Source organism: Cyanistes caeruleus, chromosome 2 (assembly GCF_971803275.1).
Source record: "Cyanistes caeruleus chromosome 2, bCyaCae1.hap1.1, whole genome shotgun sequence".
NCBI lineage: Eukaryota > Metazoa > Chordata > Aves > Passeriformes > Paridae > Cyanistes > Cyanistes caeruleus.
In genome coordinates this window covers 106,119,596-106,134,137 of record NC_141702.1, presented here as the reverse complement: position 1 = coordinate 106,134,137, position 14,542 = coordinate 106,119,596, and the positions used below count along the sequence as shown (strand labels likewise).

Sequence of the window (14,542 nt, the reverse complement as noted above, 5' to 3'; positions counted from 1 at the left end):
TCCAGAACCACCCAGGCTTGGTGCTTGTCAGCCCATGACTCACAGCAGCCCCACTGCAGGCAGGTACCTTTACTGATAAAGATCAAGAAGTTGCTCAGCTGGAGTGACTTGGAATAAGAACAGTGGATCCTTCTGCTGATTCAGCCATGCCTGGAATTACTTTTCAGCCTGAGTACCTGGGCTTATCAAGGCAAAGTTGAAGACAGTCAATTTAACCTTCCTTGTAAATTACATTTACAGTGCCTGCTGTTTACATTTAGGCCTGAATTATCAATCTCCATTTCCTGTTCTCATCTTCTCATAGGCCCAAAGGACAAAAATGGCTTTTGGGAAGCCACTACCTGCATGTGGATTTCAAAATGTTTGCTGTACCTGGGCAAGTCCTGCTGAGCTTCTGTGACTGAGCTGCCTGCCTCACCTAAACTCCTTCACCTTTTTCTTCATGTACCTCTGTTAGGAAGTGATTTCTCCCACCAGCAACCACCCAAGCTATAGGAAGCATTCATCATATTGTCTCTCCCTGCTTGTCTTGCCTTTTCAGAAGGTCTGGGTGATTTGGGAGAAAACTTAGAAACAGTCACAAGAGTTTCATGCCCTGAAAAAGCAGGACAAGCAACCATGAGAGGGGAAGTTTGGCCAGCAAACCCCATGATGTGGACAAGCCCACAGCACTGCAGCTCTGAAGATTAATTAAGAGTTACTGTTAGTCCTGGAGCACAAAGCTCAATACACTTTGGGACTTCTTGTGCGGGTTCCAAAAACAGCCAGACCCTCCAGCTGGCTGAAGCTGTGGCACCACACCCAGCCAAGACCCAAAGTACCTCTTACACTCAGCTCTGGGGCTAAGGTACTTTGAACCCAACTCCCTGACCCAAGGGCTTTCACATTCTGGGAAATGCTCTCCTACCGTACAGGTTTGACATCCTTCCTCTTTTGCAGTGTCTCCTGCTCCATTTTCTGACCAAGGAAGGAAATCCCAGGCAGAAGTGACCACAGCATCACCTGGGCTAGATAAAGATGCCTGCAGCCTGGAGGCACCAGCTATCAGCTGGATCTTGGCTAGGAGTTGCCTGTTTGTCAGGCAGCACCACTCCCGGTGTGTCACACTGGTTTCCTTATCTCCACCTGGACTTTGGACAGAGCTCAGTACTGCAGACACCTGGGCAAGGAGGAGCTGTTTATGACGATCATTACGCACTTGGGTGAGGTCCCAGCTGACTGAAAGGCAGGCCAGTAGCCCCAGCAGAATCCAGGCCAGTTTGCTTTGCTCGGAATCAGGAAGCTGCACTCCAATGGATCCCTTTGCATCAGAAAACCTTGTGCTCCAAGCCCTGTGACCCGTGTGGGTGCCAAGACAGAGCACTCAGTCAATGCCTGTCTTTAATGAAGGGGTTTAACCACGCAGCCTGGCCAGAGGGCACATGCTGAGTTAGGTAATGGCCCATTATCACCCCGGCCCCCAGACACAGCAGCACAGCGCTAGTACTGCTCTGCCAGGAGCTGAGGGGACACTGCAGCTTTCTGTCCCTGCACAGCTGGGAACAGCTCAGGGAGGAAGGGCCATCCTGTGACTGCCCGGACTCCATGGGCCTGGCCAGAGAAAGCTCCCTCAGTCCTCACAGGGAAGGCAGTGCAGAACAACCAGCACATGGCTGGGCTCCTGCTGCAAACAGGGAGATGGCTCCCAGGATGGCCCCCAGACAATGGGAACTTGTCCCAAAGCCTAAAGGCAGAGAGAGGTGCAGAGAGCACCTCTAGAGCCAGAGCCTGCAGCAAGCAGGGGGATGCAGAGCCAAAGAGGGGAGTACACTGCAGAGACAAAACCTGTGCTCCCCCCAGATCCCTCCAGCTTCAGCAGCTCTTCCTTCCAGCCTGTTTCCCCCCACTCCTTCTCCCAGGAGGAGGGCAGGGCAGTCGCTGCAGCAGCACGCAGCTCCCTAAGTGCTTAGCCAGATCCAGCAGTGCCAGCCCTGCTGCAAGAGGGCTGATCCCGAGGCTGGAGAGCAATCAGTCACTGACCCAGGGGAGGGAAAGCCCATTTATTTAGGCTGTTCAAATTTGGCACGCACAGAACATATCACAGTAATGCACTGGAGGCTAAGGGTTTTGGTTTTTTTTTCTTTTTCTCTACAGACATACAAGAAAACTCTATGCAACTCCCATGTACACATTACACAAAGGAAACAGCTTTAATCAACCACTGATGAAACATGGAAGCTTTTAAGATCTCTGTAGCTGGCACAGGAATGTTCTCTACCCCCCATACAAAAGGCATTTCAGGTCAAACTTTCTAGTAGGTGATATTTCCATGCATTTCTACAGAATTAAAGAAGCTAACAGACAAAAAGCCCAGATCAAGCCATATTAGTCAGGCTGATTGGTTCTACTAAGTTAAATCAATAGTAATTATGGACAAATGGACCAAGTGACCAAAGACTGGGGCTGAAAATACCATTTTTAAAGTTGTGGTTCCTTTTCATTTTACTACCCATAACTGGAGAGCTCTGATATAAGAATCTGCATTTATAAAAGCCTCAGAAGCATCTGATCCACTAGTAAGTGTATATTAGAGAAAGGTAGTTCTAAATTAAACTACATCAACAGAAGAAGCAATTTCTATAGAATCACTCAGGAGGAAAGAGACCTCAAGACACTTCATAACAAGAAAATTGAACCTACAGAACAAGTGAACCTTTAAATATTATTACTGCACTGTGAGTTAACAGGAGAGTGGATTAGGACTATTCCTCCAGAAAAAAGTGTGTCTGTTTTATGTCTAGCTTCATAATTAGGCTTTTCTTGACAGCTCTGCAACTGCAAGCACTAAGAATTTAACTCAGTTTTGGTGCTAACAGGTTGCTTTAGCTGAAGTTAAACTACAGGTTTTAAGTTTTGTCTTAAATGGTTACAGGGGAAAGTTTTTGAATTTTGCTTATTACTGTTTAGAAAAGCAAGAACAGGAACCAGATTGTTCTCACCTCTCCACCTTTCATGATACGCTGCTCAAATTTTTGGAGACCTTTAGTGTTAATCCATTGGGGACAGTACTGGGCTGGACAACCAATGCAAATATTAATACACCAAGATAAATCCTTAATTTGATTTATTTAGGGTCATTTGTACATACGAGCTACATCTCCAAAATCTACTTTATTCTACAAGACAGCTTCCCTACTGTTAGTGAAACCCTTGCCTAGAATGTTTGCTTTATATAACTGATCTATTAAAACATGGAATGCTTGTAGAGTTGTGGCACTGTATGACATCTACACGGGACTTCCTTCAAAAGCTACGACTAGGGAGCCTCCTAGCTTCTCAGCAATGCAAGCTCGGTTCAGGTCCTCTGGCCCATTTGCTTGGCATTCATGCTTTATGCCTAAAAAAAGAGGCAAAACACTCAATAATGCAGTATTTCAACATGCTGGTAAGCAATCAAAGAAACATACCTGGTAGTATTATTAGAAGAAGCAATCCAGTCACTCAAGCAGACAAGTCCTGCCTTAGCTTAGGGAATTTGTCGGTTTTTCCCTGACACATCCCAGGAGACATCTGGCTGCACACCAAATGTCACTGAAGGGACATGAAGGGAGAAATTTGTCACTAGCTCAGTGCTCAGACTGTTGGCCTTTCATGGCAGGCTCTTAGAGTGAATCCCTCATTTCTTGTGCTGCCCTGGATACAGCAGGGGAGGGAGCTCCAGGCAAGCACACGGAGAGGGCTCGCTCAGCTCCCGCTGGCTCTGCAGAGGTGGCTGAAAGCATCACACTGCGAACCTGAGAGGCAGAGACTGAGAGCTGGGCTACACAACCAGCAGAGCTTTCTTTTCCTTTTTAAGGCTGGAGAGCCCAACCCATGTCTGTCTGCCTTATATGGTGAAAAGCAGAATTTCCTTGGGATTTCTTTTTCTCAGCTTCCACATGGTGCAGCACACAACATTCTCCAACGGCAGTTCCAGTCCCTGGGCAAACCATCCTGTGAAGGCTGGCACTGCTGCACAGTGATCCTGTCAGTCTTGCACAGGGCAAGATTTTGGCCCAGTGCAGCCTGAGGAGCTGAAGAGTGCTACCTGGCTATCAGCCAGACTGACATACTACAGCATAGTAAGTTTATGAGACTGCATTTTAACAGACAAAGGGATGGAAGTGCCCTGCCACTGAGGCAGCTCTGCACAAAATCCAGTTTTGTGTCATGAATCTAGTGGTTTCTAGCTTGTATGGTGCAGATGTGCTGCTCCATATGGTACCTCACATTGCAAAACCTGTTCTTGTTCTGAGCACTGTCCTAGTGCCTCTGAAATTTTGTCAGATAATGTAAATTTGAGCCAAGCTCACTTTAGCTCTGTCACATGACACTTCACTTTTCACCAGTATCTCAAAAAACAACAAACCCCCCAAAACCTAAACTAATTAAGCCTTGCTGTGTACCTCAGCAACACAGCAGAGTTAGGACCATTAGTTGTATTACATACCTTGAAACTTCTTTTTGATTGCATCCTTAGAGCTTGCGTAGATCATCTTACTTTTGAGAGGTGCTTGTTCTGGTGCCCTAGTGGGACACATCACAGAGAGTGAAATTAGTGACATTGGTTATCCAGCCCAGGCAGAAACAATATCCTACCCACCATGGACAAGTGGAAGATCTCATGGCTCCAGAATACAGACCAACTCACTTTAAGCACGCCATTTTCCCAGTCTGGGCAATACAAACGCTCAGAGACCTCACCCACAGAGCCTGGACTGCATGCTAGGAATGAGAAAGTTGGGAAGGTGGCTTACCACAAGAAAAACATCAGCTCTTCTTTTTTGGATTCCTTGGTCTCGAAGCTTGCATCATACAAGGCATAGCGGCAATCCTTCTCGGGAAGCATCTGCACAAAGTGCTTGAAAGGGTCGGTGACTGTCACTCCGACATCTCCCACCAGAATCTCTTTGCCTTCCTCCACAATAATGCACTTTTTGTCTGGACTGAGGCAGAAGATGACAGCCTTCTTCCTCTTCTTGATTTCCTCCGGCGTGGAGCACTTCCGCACTTTCATGTCGTAGAAGATACGGCATACCTCATCGGCCACTTGTACTCCGGAGGCCTGCAAAGACCACAGCAAACACCTTCAGGCCTTCCACCCCTGATTTTCCCTGCTATATTATGGCGCTGCCTTAAATCCAACGCTAGAAGACAATAGATTCTTGCAATAGTCACTTGTGGCATGAGAGTCTTGTCAGAAAAGGCTGCAGACCCTCTTTTCCAAAGCCAAGTAAAGAATCTGGAGTCTCGCTGCTGCCCACAGCCGCCGCCAAACCAAAAACTATTCCAAAGAAAGCACAATCCCACTTACACCAGAACACTGTTTTGGGGAGTTCTGCAGGCACGCCAACCCCTTCTTCTCTGACATTCAGTTGTGGCAGATCCTTTGGCATAACAGCAGCTTAATTTTCTTCCCTGTTTCAGGCTGGCAGGAGAAGTCCACAAGGATCTTCTGTTCAAAGTTTCCCAGCCATTTCCAGCTCACTTGCTAGCAGCTTTAGGAACAGAGGTAAAACTGGCCAAATTCCATACTTGTCATATGGACTTAGTTTAGAGATCAAGGGAAATGTACTGCGATTGCAGTGGTAGTTTTTAGCTGAACAAATCAACTTTGGGAAGTTGCTCTGAATTCAGTATTACAAACAGAGAACTTTCAAGTCTTAACAGTTAAAGTTTCAGTTCTCAGCACCTACTACTCCAGCAGTTTTTAAAGCAAGCTCAACCCTTCTCAACATTTCCCCCCCCCTTGGAGTCAGCTGGGGAACTGTAGCGAGTGGTATCCTATTCCCCTGTGTAAGCTGGAATAAGAAGTGCACATGCACCATTATCAATATGATGTTAAAGGCAGCTGCACAGAATAAAGTGGACAAGACCTAGCAAGAATGACAAAAGGATGAGCTGCATTTTCAGTCCAATGCTTTTCTGGGAATGAGACAGGAAAAAAAAAAAAAAGGAAGTAGAAGCATTTACATCTGAGTTTTATTCTCAGACTGCACCAAGTTGGAGAGCTCAAAAGCAGCTGTGTAAGAGTGAATACTGCAAATGTGGGAAGCCAACAGGCACAACTGGAAGGACATCATGGTCAGAGAAGTAAAGACCAAACTGAAGCCTGTCCAGTACTGAACAACTCTATCTGTTCAAAATGCTACACACAGTATAAACAATGAGATTCCCTTAGAATCCTGCTTCCTCCCTCACTGTCTTCCAAATTCAAATTACATTACTCATATCCATCTATCAGAAAGAAAACTGCCTTCCTCCCTCTGTGCAAACCACAACACGTCACTGCTATGAGCACAGTCAGCAGTACCAACAGTCGGGGGTACAGTAGCAGGTGAGAACAACTCAACTGAAAAAGGCTAAAGGCTGTTCTTCATTTTTTTAACTTATCTTCAGTCCCAAAATGTGAGCTCAAGGGATTTCTTTTGCATTTTGAAGAAACAGCAGAGTTCAGCTGCAAAACCAGGGGGACAGAGGTGCAGGGGAACTGCTCAGTGCTCAGGCTGTCCTCAAGAGATGGTTATGGACTGGACACCTACTTTAATGTATGGGTTTTATTTAAAACCTCGACCAGTGCCTACCATGAAGGATCTCAGATGAGCCCAGATTCTCCTCTTTCTACCAACATCCTTCCTCCTGTAACTCTGGGTGGCTGGCATAGCACTGCTAACCCAGCGAGGAGAGGTGGCACAACTGGCAGAATCTATTACCACAGAGCTTGGTATCTAGAGCTCCCAAGCGCCGGTCACAGAAAACCAGGGAAATCTCACACATCAGCAATCTGAGGCAGCTTTTCTTCAGGGTGGAGAACAGTGCTTTTCCTAGGCTTACCTAAATAAAAGGGGACCGCCCTCAAGACTTACAATGCATGGTCAGTCTGTAAGTGGTAATCTATGCAGAATTGCTTGCACTTTGGGACAGGAGAACAGCAATTCAGTCACCGTGCCCCAGCTGTGTGGCAGGCAGCCATCCTTCTGCATATCACCAATAAGGTGATGGAAGTACATGGAGAAAGCCTATTTCAGGATAAATTCAAGCAACAGTGTGAACATGGACTCAAAGTGACTCATTCCTGTGTCACCTCCTCCATACAGAGACTGCACTTTGTCAGAGTAAGAGCTCCCAGTGACTGAGAGCTAAGGACAAATAAAGGTCTTTCTCCTCCTGTCCCTGTGTTTGGTGTGGGCAAGAGCCTCTTTGGGAAGACTCTAAATAACGCAACGTTAACCTAACAAAACAGCTATTTTATCATTCACTAAGGACAAATCCACAGCGAATTCAAGAGAACCCTTCTCCTCACCGAGGTTTATTTTCTAACTAATGGTACTTCAGTAGCTGGCAATGGGTGGCAAGACTCAGGTTTTAGTCACAAACCCCCTCAATATTCTTAGAAAATGCACAGGAAGTCTGAACTGGCATGGAAATTAGAGTATCATGGAAAAGCAGCACGTCACCTGCCTTTGTCAATTCTTAAGCTTTGCTTGAACACGACAACTAATAATTCCATTGTACCAAGTTATGTTAACTCTGAAAGAAGAGGTTAATGCTCAGCTTACAGCCAGAAGCAGCAGCAATAGAGCTGCAGGTTGATGTGAACTGTGCAGTCACGTGAATTTGCTTGTGCTACTACACAGCCAGAAACATGTCTCCAAGTCAGGAGACAAGCTGTTTCTTTAAAAAGAATCTGAGCACTGCTGGCAAGTCAGTTCAGATTCCAAAAATGTTGAAAGTATTTAGTCTGGAAACTCAAAATTCACTGTAAAACTTCAGCTGATAACTGAGGCTGACCAGAAGCATAAGGGACAATAGTGACAACTGGATTTTTTTAGCTTTCAAAAGCAAAAGGCTGTTAGTAGCTGATGCTACTTCTTTTCACAGCTGGTATACAACCCCTGGATTCATCACACAAGCTGACATTAGCAGCCATTGTGTTGCCAGGGACAATGCAGATTTGTTCCATCTGAAAACACCCTATAGCTGTGTTACAGTATGGGCTGAGATGAGACAGTGCAACAAACCAGTTCAGTCTGAAAAGAGGATCTGCTGTCCTAACTGTAGAGGCTCCCTCTTCAACCCTGGACCTGTGCAGCCAAAAATGGCTTCACAAACATACTTAAAAAGGAAAAAACTCAAACCCCAGGCAGCTTTTGTTTTAAGGCAGTTGCAACCACTCTGTGTAGAACAGCAACAGGATGACTGCTAAGAGCACTGGAACAAGGAGAAATGCCAGACTCTAAATACATGTCCTCAAGTGACATTTTAACCTCGTCTCTGCTGCCTTGTCCAGAAGAAGAGCTGGTGAGAAGCCTCCACCCTCCCAGTAATGACAGAGTAAACACTTGTTAGTCTGGATTTTCCCTCTTTGGCCAGATATGGCTGTGCTCAGAGGATTCAATACAGCACATTGGTTATTATTTTGTGTGTTGTGGCTTGAACGCTGTAGAGCTCCAGCAGTCAGCTTGGTCCTGTTCCTTTTCCAGGACGGATGCAGTTATCCAGCTCTTGACTGGCACATGGTTCAATGAGCAGCACATACTGCAGGCACTTGTGGGATCCATGACCATCAGCCAGCTGGTGACATTTCACTGTAGGGGCCAGACCCTTAACTGCAACAAGGCAGCAGCAAGCAGGCAAGATATAGAATCCCCAGATGGGAAAATGATGCCAGGACAACACATTCAGGAAAGAAGAGAGAGAACAAGTTTCTCTGAGGGAATGACAACTGAGTTGTCCCCCAGCAGCTCATGCAACTGCTGCAGACACGGCACATACTGGGGGCTGAGCCTCTCACACATTATCTTGTGGCACTTACGGCACTGTCTCCACTAGATCTCACACAGCCTGCAGCAGGCACCTGAGGCAGGCATTTACTGCCTTGTCAGCAGGCACTGCAGAAACACAGCAGCTCTTGTTCATAAAGCCTCGCTCTTGCCTGAAGTGCAAAGCTCTGCAGAAGTCTTGGGAGAGAACACAATGCCCTCCCTCCACTGGGCAGCCCAAAGAGGGAGCCTTCTGTCCAGCAGGCTTCCAACTGCAAGAACCGGACCCAGCTGCCTTCACTACGAGCTCCCAACATTTTGCCTCCATTGCCATGTAGCCAAACTGAAATTTAATCTAAATTGGGAAAGACTGAAGAATAATCCAAAGCTTTCTCAAGAAAATCCCCATACAGAAAAGCCTTTTCAGGAGTGAAAGACATGCCAGACACCTGATAAACTATATCTGTAGCAAGCCTGCACTAAAACACAACTTTGACACAATGAAATTAGACATCTCTTTTGTTAGGAAATGCTGTGAGCTCCAGTATGTTTCTTGAATATTTGAAATATTTTACCTTGGAAGAGTCTTTGTTTTCCTCAACTGTAAGACAGCTATGAAGACCTTAAACTAATGACTTAGCTTGTCTCAAGACAAGTTTGAAGGACTAAATTTGGGTTTAAGTCTTGAGAATTTCAGACTGTTGGTTTTCCCTCCTATGATTAGAGTCCGAGTGGTGCCTGGGCATGCATTATCTCCAGAGACATTCCAAGGTGCAGTTCTTGACTTGTTTTGTCTGGGAACCACACACACACGTTGTACACACCAGGGTGAACTGTCCACAGCTATTCAAGTGGAAACTTTTGCTTCTTGGAAAAGCATCATCAATTTTTTTCCAGAATCTGACACCGAGAATGTACGCCTTGTTTAATTGCAAGGGCAGCTTTGAGAACACTGTGCTCCCATGTTTGCTGGTCACATTAATTGGCATGTATTTGATTTTCAGTTTCTTCAGCAAACCCTGTTTCCCCCATGCCTGGCTTACCCTCCTTCCTATCTACCTCTGAAATTCCCTGCCACTGCCAGAGCTGCCTGTGGAGCCATGTGGCATTTCCCTCTGACTCACTAATGTGTCATAGTACATCTCTGCAACGACTACTTTTTCAATTAAACCTATTTCCCTCCCCCCCACCACTGGTCCAGGACAGCACCCTTCAGGGAGACAGCTGTCCCTTGCACTGCCACACAATGGAATGTCCTGGGCCATCACCAGCAACTTGAGGGGAAAACTAAGCCAAGGTACTTGTGGGAACGCTTAGCAGAAAGGGAGGGTAGCAGCCTGGCGGAAACAAAGTTTTGCCAAATCAGAACTCTTAGAAAGATGTCACCTAAGGCCGAAAAGGCAACTGAAAATGCAGATTGTCAAAACCATAAGGACATTAAATACTGCTTGTCTTTTAATTTGTTATCTGAGTGCTCAAAAAAACACATCTGATATTAACATCCCCACTTTCATGAGCAGGAAAGGGAGCAATGCAAGGAGGAAATGCAAGGAGGAGTTACTTTAAAACTTCATCCCAGAGACCAGCAACAGCATGGGAATACCAGTGACTTCAGGGCTCTGGAAAAGCCCACATTCCCAGCCTACCTATAGCTGGACAGAGACTCAGCTCCATTTACAGGGGACAGCCTATACATCTGAAAGGCCAAGGCTTCAACTCAGATCTGAAGCCTGACAGGAAACAGAATTAACAGCCTTTTACTGCTGTTGTATAAGAGGCCATTATTTGCACACCATAAACCAGCAAGAACTACAGAGTCATCTGCATATCACTTGTAGACAGATCTTGCCAGCTAGACTCAAGTTCTTATTTTGCATTATTTGGTCTCTTGGCAGGGGGAAGGAATCAAAACTCTATTCAGCTTTTATTCCCCACCCCCTGACAAGAAGATTATTGACAAGACAAGGAGAGATGAGTAGGAAAGCAATTATTTAAAAAAAAAAAAAAACAAGGAAAAAAACCTATCCTTCGAATTCCTGAAGGTCATTTCCTCAGCCTTCAGCTGAAGAGGAAATTATCTCCTTCTCTGAGCCACCATGAAGTTCACTCCCAATTTAATTATCGAGGTAGGCAGAACAAGCAATACCCACAAAAGGCAATCCCAGCAACAGTACTGAAAAACAGGAACTGCAGTGGCCAGTAATAGCAGGGCAGAAGTTTTGAGCAGCACCCATTCTGAACTGTGCTGAAATGTAAGTTCTTAAGGTAATGCAGGTGAAAGCTGGTGTATAACAGGACCCTTGCAAAAGATCAAGTCTTCTCAGAAACACATTCAGCACACAAAACAGCTATTATGAGCCTAAATGCTGGTAATAATTTTCTTGTGGCCCTCCAGGCACCTACAGCAACCTAAAGTTTAAATGTCACCCTCAAAACCAGGCTCTGAAGGCCAGCTCTGGGCATCCCTGATACTCATTACAGAGGGATCCTCCTCTCCCCGAAGAGATTGCTGTGAATACTGAACAACCAGGTGAGGAAAAGGCCGAGAACAGCTTCACAAGCAAGTCCTGGTTGTATTCAGGCTCTCCCATATGGGACTGCTTAGGTCAGCCCTTGCACCCAGCAGGAGCCTCTTGATAGTGATTCTGACAAGGCGAGTAGGAACATGCCAGACACCGACAGCAACAATTGTCATGAGGCTGTTATCTTGTGTATGAGGCATATGTACCTTGTAATTACACAGGTCTGGGAATAGCACTGACTAACAACCAAGAAAAATAATTTGCACGGTCCTCCAAAGACCTTGGAATCATTTAATCCAGTAGCAAAGAAACTGAACATCGTGGCAAGACACAAAAGCCGAAAATCCAAGCTCTTTTGATACCGAAGGATGACCTCCTGCTGGCACTAGTGTACTTTGCCAGAAGCCCTCCATTCTGCCCCAAACCAAGTTCAATTTGCAGCCTCTCAAAAAAGCCAACATAAACCCTACTGCAAAAAGGAGACCGCTATGAGAAATAGTAGTTTTGACTGACTTGGGAATTCCCTGGTTCCAAAGCAAGATGAAGCCTGACATGCTGAGTAGTCACACTTAACTAGGTTTGCATACTGCAGAGGTGGTAGCTGGCTTGTTGAGACAAGCCTCTTTTAAACAAGAGCTTCGAGTCTCATCAGACTTTTTAGCAGCATCATCTGCAATTCCCATCAGCTCTACTCCGTGCTGCAGACCAGCTTGGTCTAGAAGCTCCAGCTCGGGTGCTAGAGAAAGCAGGGACATTAGGAGTACATCCTGTCTGCCAGCCCTATGGAACAAAAATTCATTTCCCGGATATACCACATGTTTAATGAACTACTGGTAAATACCAAGGGAAGGCCTCAATATTTAACACCTCTAATACAGGTAAATAACCCAGGCAAGTGTGTCAAAACACACAAGTGTGTGTTGCTGGACAAGTGCTTGTGCATGACTCAAGCGAAAACAGGGCAGCAATTAAAACTGCATGAGCTTATAACTGAGACAAATTTGTCAAACTCTTGTCTCCTGAGTTAAACGGGGATGCAAACTTTGAGCATGGGCAAAGCAAACGGAATGAGCCACCACGAAATCAAACACGCGTTTTGTCTATTCCGCCTCATTTATGCAAGGAGAGCCCTTACACTTTTTATTTTTTGAAAGGCAGGAAACACAAGCAAGTCGGTGCGGATGCTTAATACTTTTTTGTTTCTCTGTTTCCAGCGTTATGCCTTGGATAAATGCTTCCAGCACAGTGGGGAGAAACAAAACAGAAAAAAAAAACAAACAAGTCCTTGCAGCAACTACCTCAAAATTTCAGCTTCCTCGAGCAGCCGCTGCGACACCCTGTTTTTTACGATCAGCGATTCCCCTCCCCGGGTTCCGCTTCCCCCTTTTGTCCGCCACCAGCGCTGCGGGCTCGGGCCGGGCCCGGCGGAGGGGGGCCCGTGCTGGCCCCGGCTGCCCACGGAGCCGCCGCCGGTTTCTAGGCCAGGCCCGAACCCCTCGGCCATGGGAAGATGGCTCCCGCCGGGACCGAGGCGGCGGCCGCGGTTCCTCCCGAGCAGGGCAGCCCCCGGCCTCGGGGGAAGGGTGGGCTCCCACCAACACCGCCCGGTGCCTTCCCTGCGAGGCTGCGACCCAGCCCCTCGTGGGGAGCGGAGGGGGCGCCGCCTCCCCATCCCCTCCCGGCCGCGCCCTGCGGCGCGGGGAGGTGCCGCGCACAACCCCCCCCCCTCCACGGCCTTTTCCCGCCGCGCCCTCGCTCCTCACCAACCCCCCCTCCCAGGGCCGAATGGACGCGCCCGCCCCCAGCGCCTGTGTGCGACGCGGAGCGTCCCATTACCTTACGGCGGGGGGGAGGAAAAGGAGGGAGGACAGTTCCATCGCTTCAAGGCGGGGTGGGAGTAACCTTCCGTCGCCTCATGGCGGGATGGGGGCGGGGGGGAAGGGAGGAGAACGGATCCGCCGCGTCAAGTTCAAAGACAAACGGGAAGAACCGGGAGAAAGGGAAGGAGAAGGAAAAGAGGGCACGATACTACCAGGCACAGCGGCGCCGCCAGCAAGAGCGCCGGCCGGGATGCGGCGGGCAGTACCGCCGCCCCCCTCCCCTCTTTTTCCCCCAGGGATGAAGGCAGAGGCGGGAGACGGAGAAGCCTAACGCCCCCCGCGGTGGCGCGCAGTGCCTACCATGGCGTCGGCGGGGCGCGGCGAGCGGGCGGCGGAGCGCGGTGCGGCGGCGGCGGCTCCCTCGGCTGTCTGGGCGCGGCGCGGGCTCCGGCGGCAGGAAGAGAAGCTGCGAGGGCGCGAGCCGGGCGGAAGCGCTGCCGACGTCACGGCCGCCGTGCCCGGAGGCGGAGGAAGCGGTTGCTATGGCGGGAGCCCCGCGTGGCGACGCCCCAGCCACGTGCGCACGCGCGAAAGTGATGGGGGGGCGGAAACCCGGGCCGCTATGCATGGCTCCTCCCGTGCCTGGTTAACCAATCACAGGGACATCCCGGCTAATTGACGTGCCAGTTGGCCAATGGCAGGCGCCCTCAGCCAGGTGGGCGGGGTTACCTGCCCCAAGGTGTGCCGCGGTGGGGGGCGGGGAAGATAGTGAGGGCAGAGCCGGGGGTTCGGGGAGCCGTGAGGGAGAGCGCGGGGCGCACGAGGAGGATTTGGGTTGCTGGGAGCGCGGCTGGAAGGGACTGAGGCGGGCGTGAGGGGGTCGGGGAGCGGCCGAGGGGGCGGCCGTGGTCGTGGGGTGGATGGGGAGCCTGCGGGAGGAGGCGGCCGCAGAAGCAGGAGCGGCTAGGGGCGGGCGGCCGGGCGGAAGTGTGGGAGTTTTTCTTTTTTTTTTTTCTTTTTTTTTTTTTTTTTTTTTTCCTTCCTCCGAGGGTTTTTCACTACCTACTTTGGTGCGATCTCAGGCAGGCGGTGCTGATTGGCTCGGGCTGCTGCGGCAGGAGCTCAGCGCTTCCCGCGGATCCCGGCGCTGCTTGGTGCCGGCGGCAGAAACAACGAGCGGGTTGTCCTCGGGACAAAGGCGGCCCTGAGAAAGCGCTGCTGCCGAGGCCGCGGTTCTCGGAGAAGTTGCTGTTTCGTGTTCATGGCAGTCCTGCTCGCCCTGACGAAAATACTCGTTCCTTAATGTTTCTGACCGGCGAGGCTCGGGTTGCTTGTAATCAGAGTATGACGGCATCTGCTGATGGTACAAAATGTGAAGAAAGTTATGTTTTTATCACCGGATCCTGAGTGCAGTGATGTT

The 14,542-nt window shown here is 48.7% G+C and overlaps 1 protein-coding gene across 1 annotated transcript; it reads right to left on the bottom strand.

The window, feature by feature from the left end:
• Nucleotides 1–2,019: 2,019 nt before the first annotated feature.
• Nucleotides 2,020–14,097, bottom strand: DSTN (destrin, actin depolymerizing factor). The gene is made up of 4 exons (XM_086878912.1): nucleotides 13,483–14,097; nucleotides 4,776–5,083; nucleotides 4,469–4,545; nucleotides 2,020–3,376 (listed from the first exon to the last, which is right to left on the bottom strand). Exons 1-4 carry the CDS (start codon nucleotides 13,483–13,485, stop codon nucleotides 3,267–3,269), a joined length of 498 nt encoding a protein of 165 aa, XP_086735038.1. The 5' UTR covers nucleotides 13,486–14,097; the 3' UTR covers nucleotides 2,020–3,266.
• Between the last annotated feature and the right edge of the window lie 445 nt (nucleotides 14,098–14,542).

What these genes read in the sequence shown, in the direction of transcription:
- DSTN (XM_086878912.1), bottom strand. An exon ending in GAGCTGATGTTTTTCTTGTG is followed by an intron (nt 4,546 to 4,775) that starts GTAAGCCACCTT and finishes GTGTCCCACTAG; the next exon opens with GGCACCAGAACAAGCACCTC. An exon ending in AATCAAAAAGAAGTTTCAAG is followed by an intron (nt 3,377 to 4,468) that starts GTATGTAATACA and finishes CTCTTTTTTTAG; the next exon opens with GCATAAAGCATGAATGCCAA.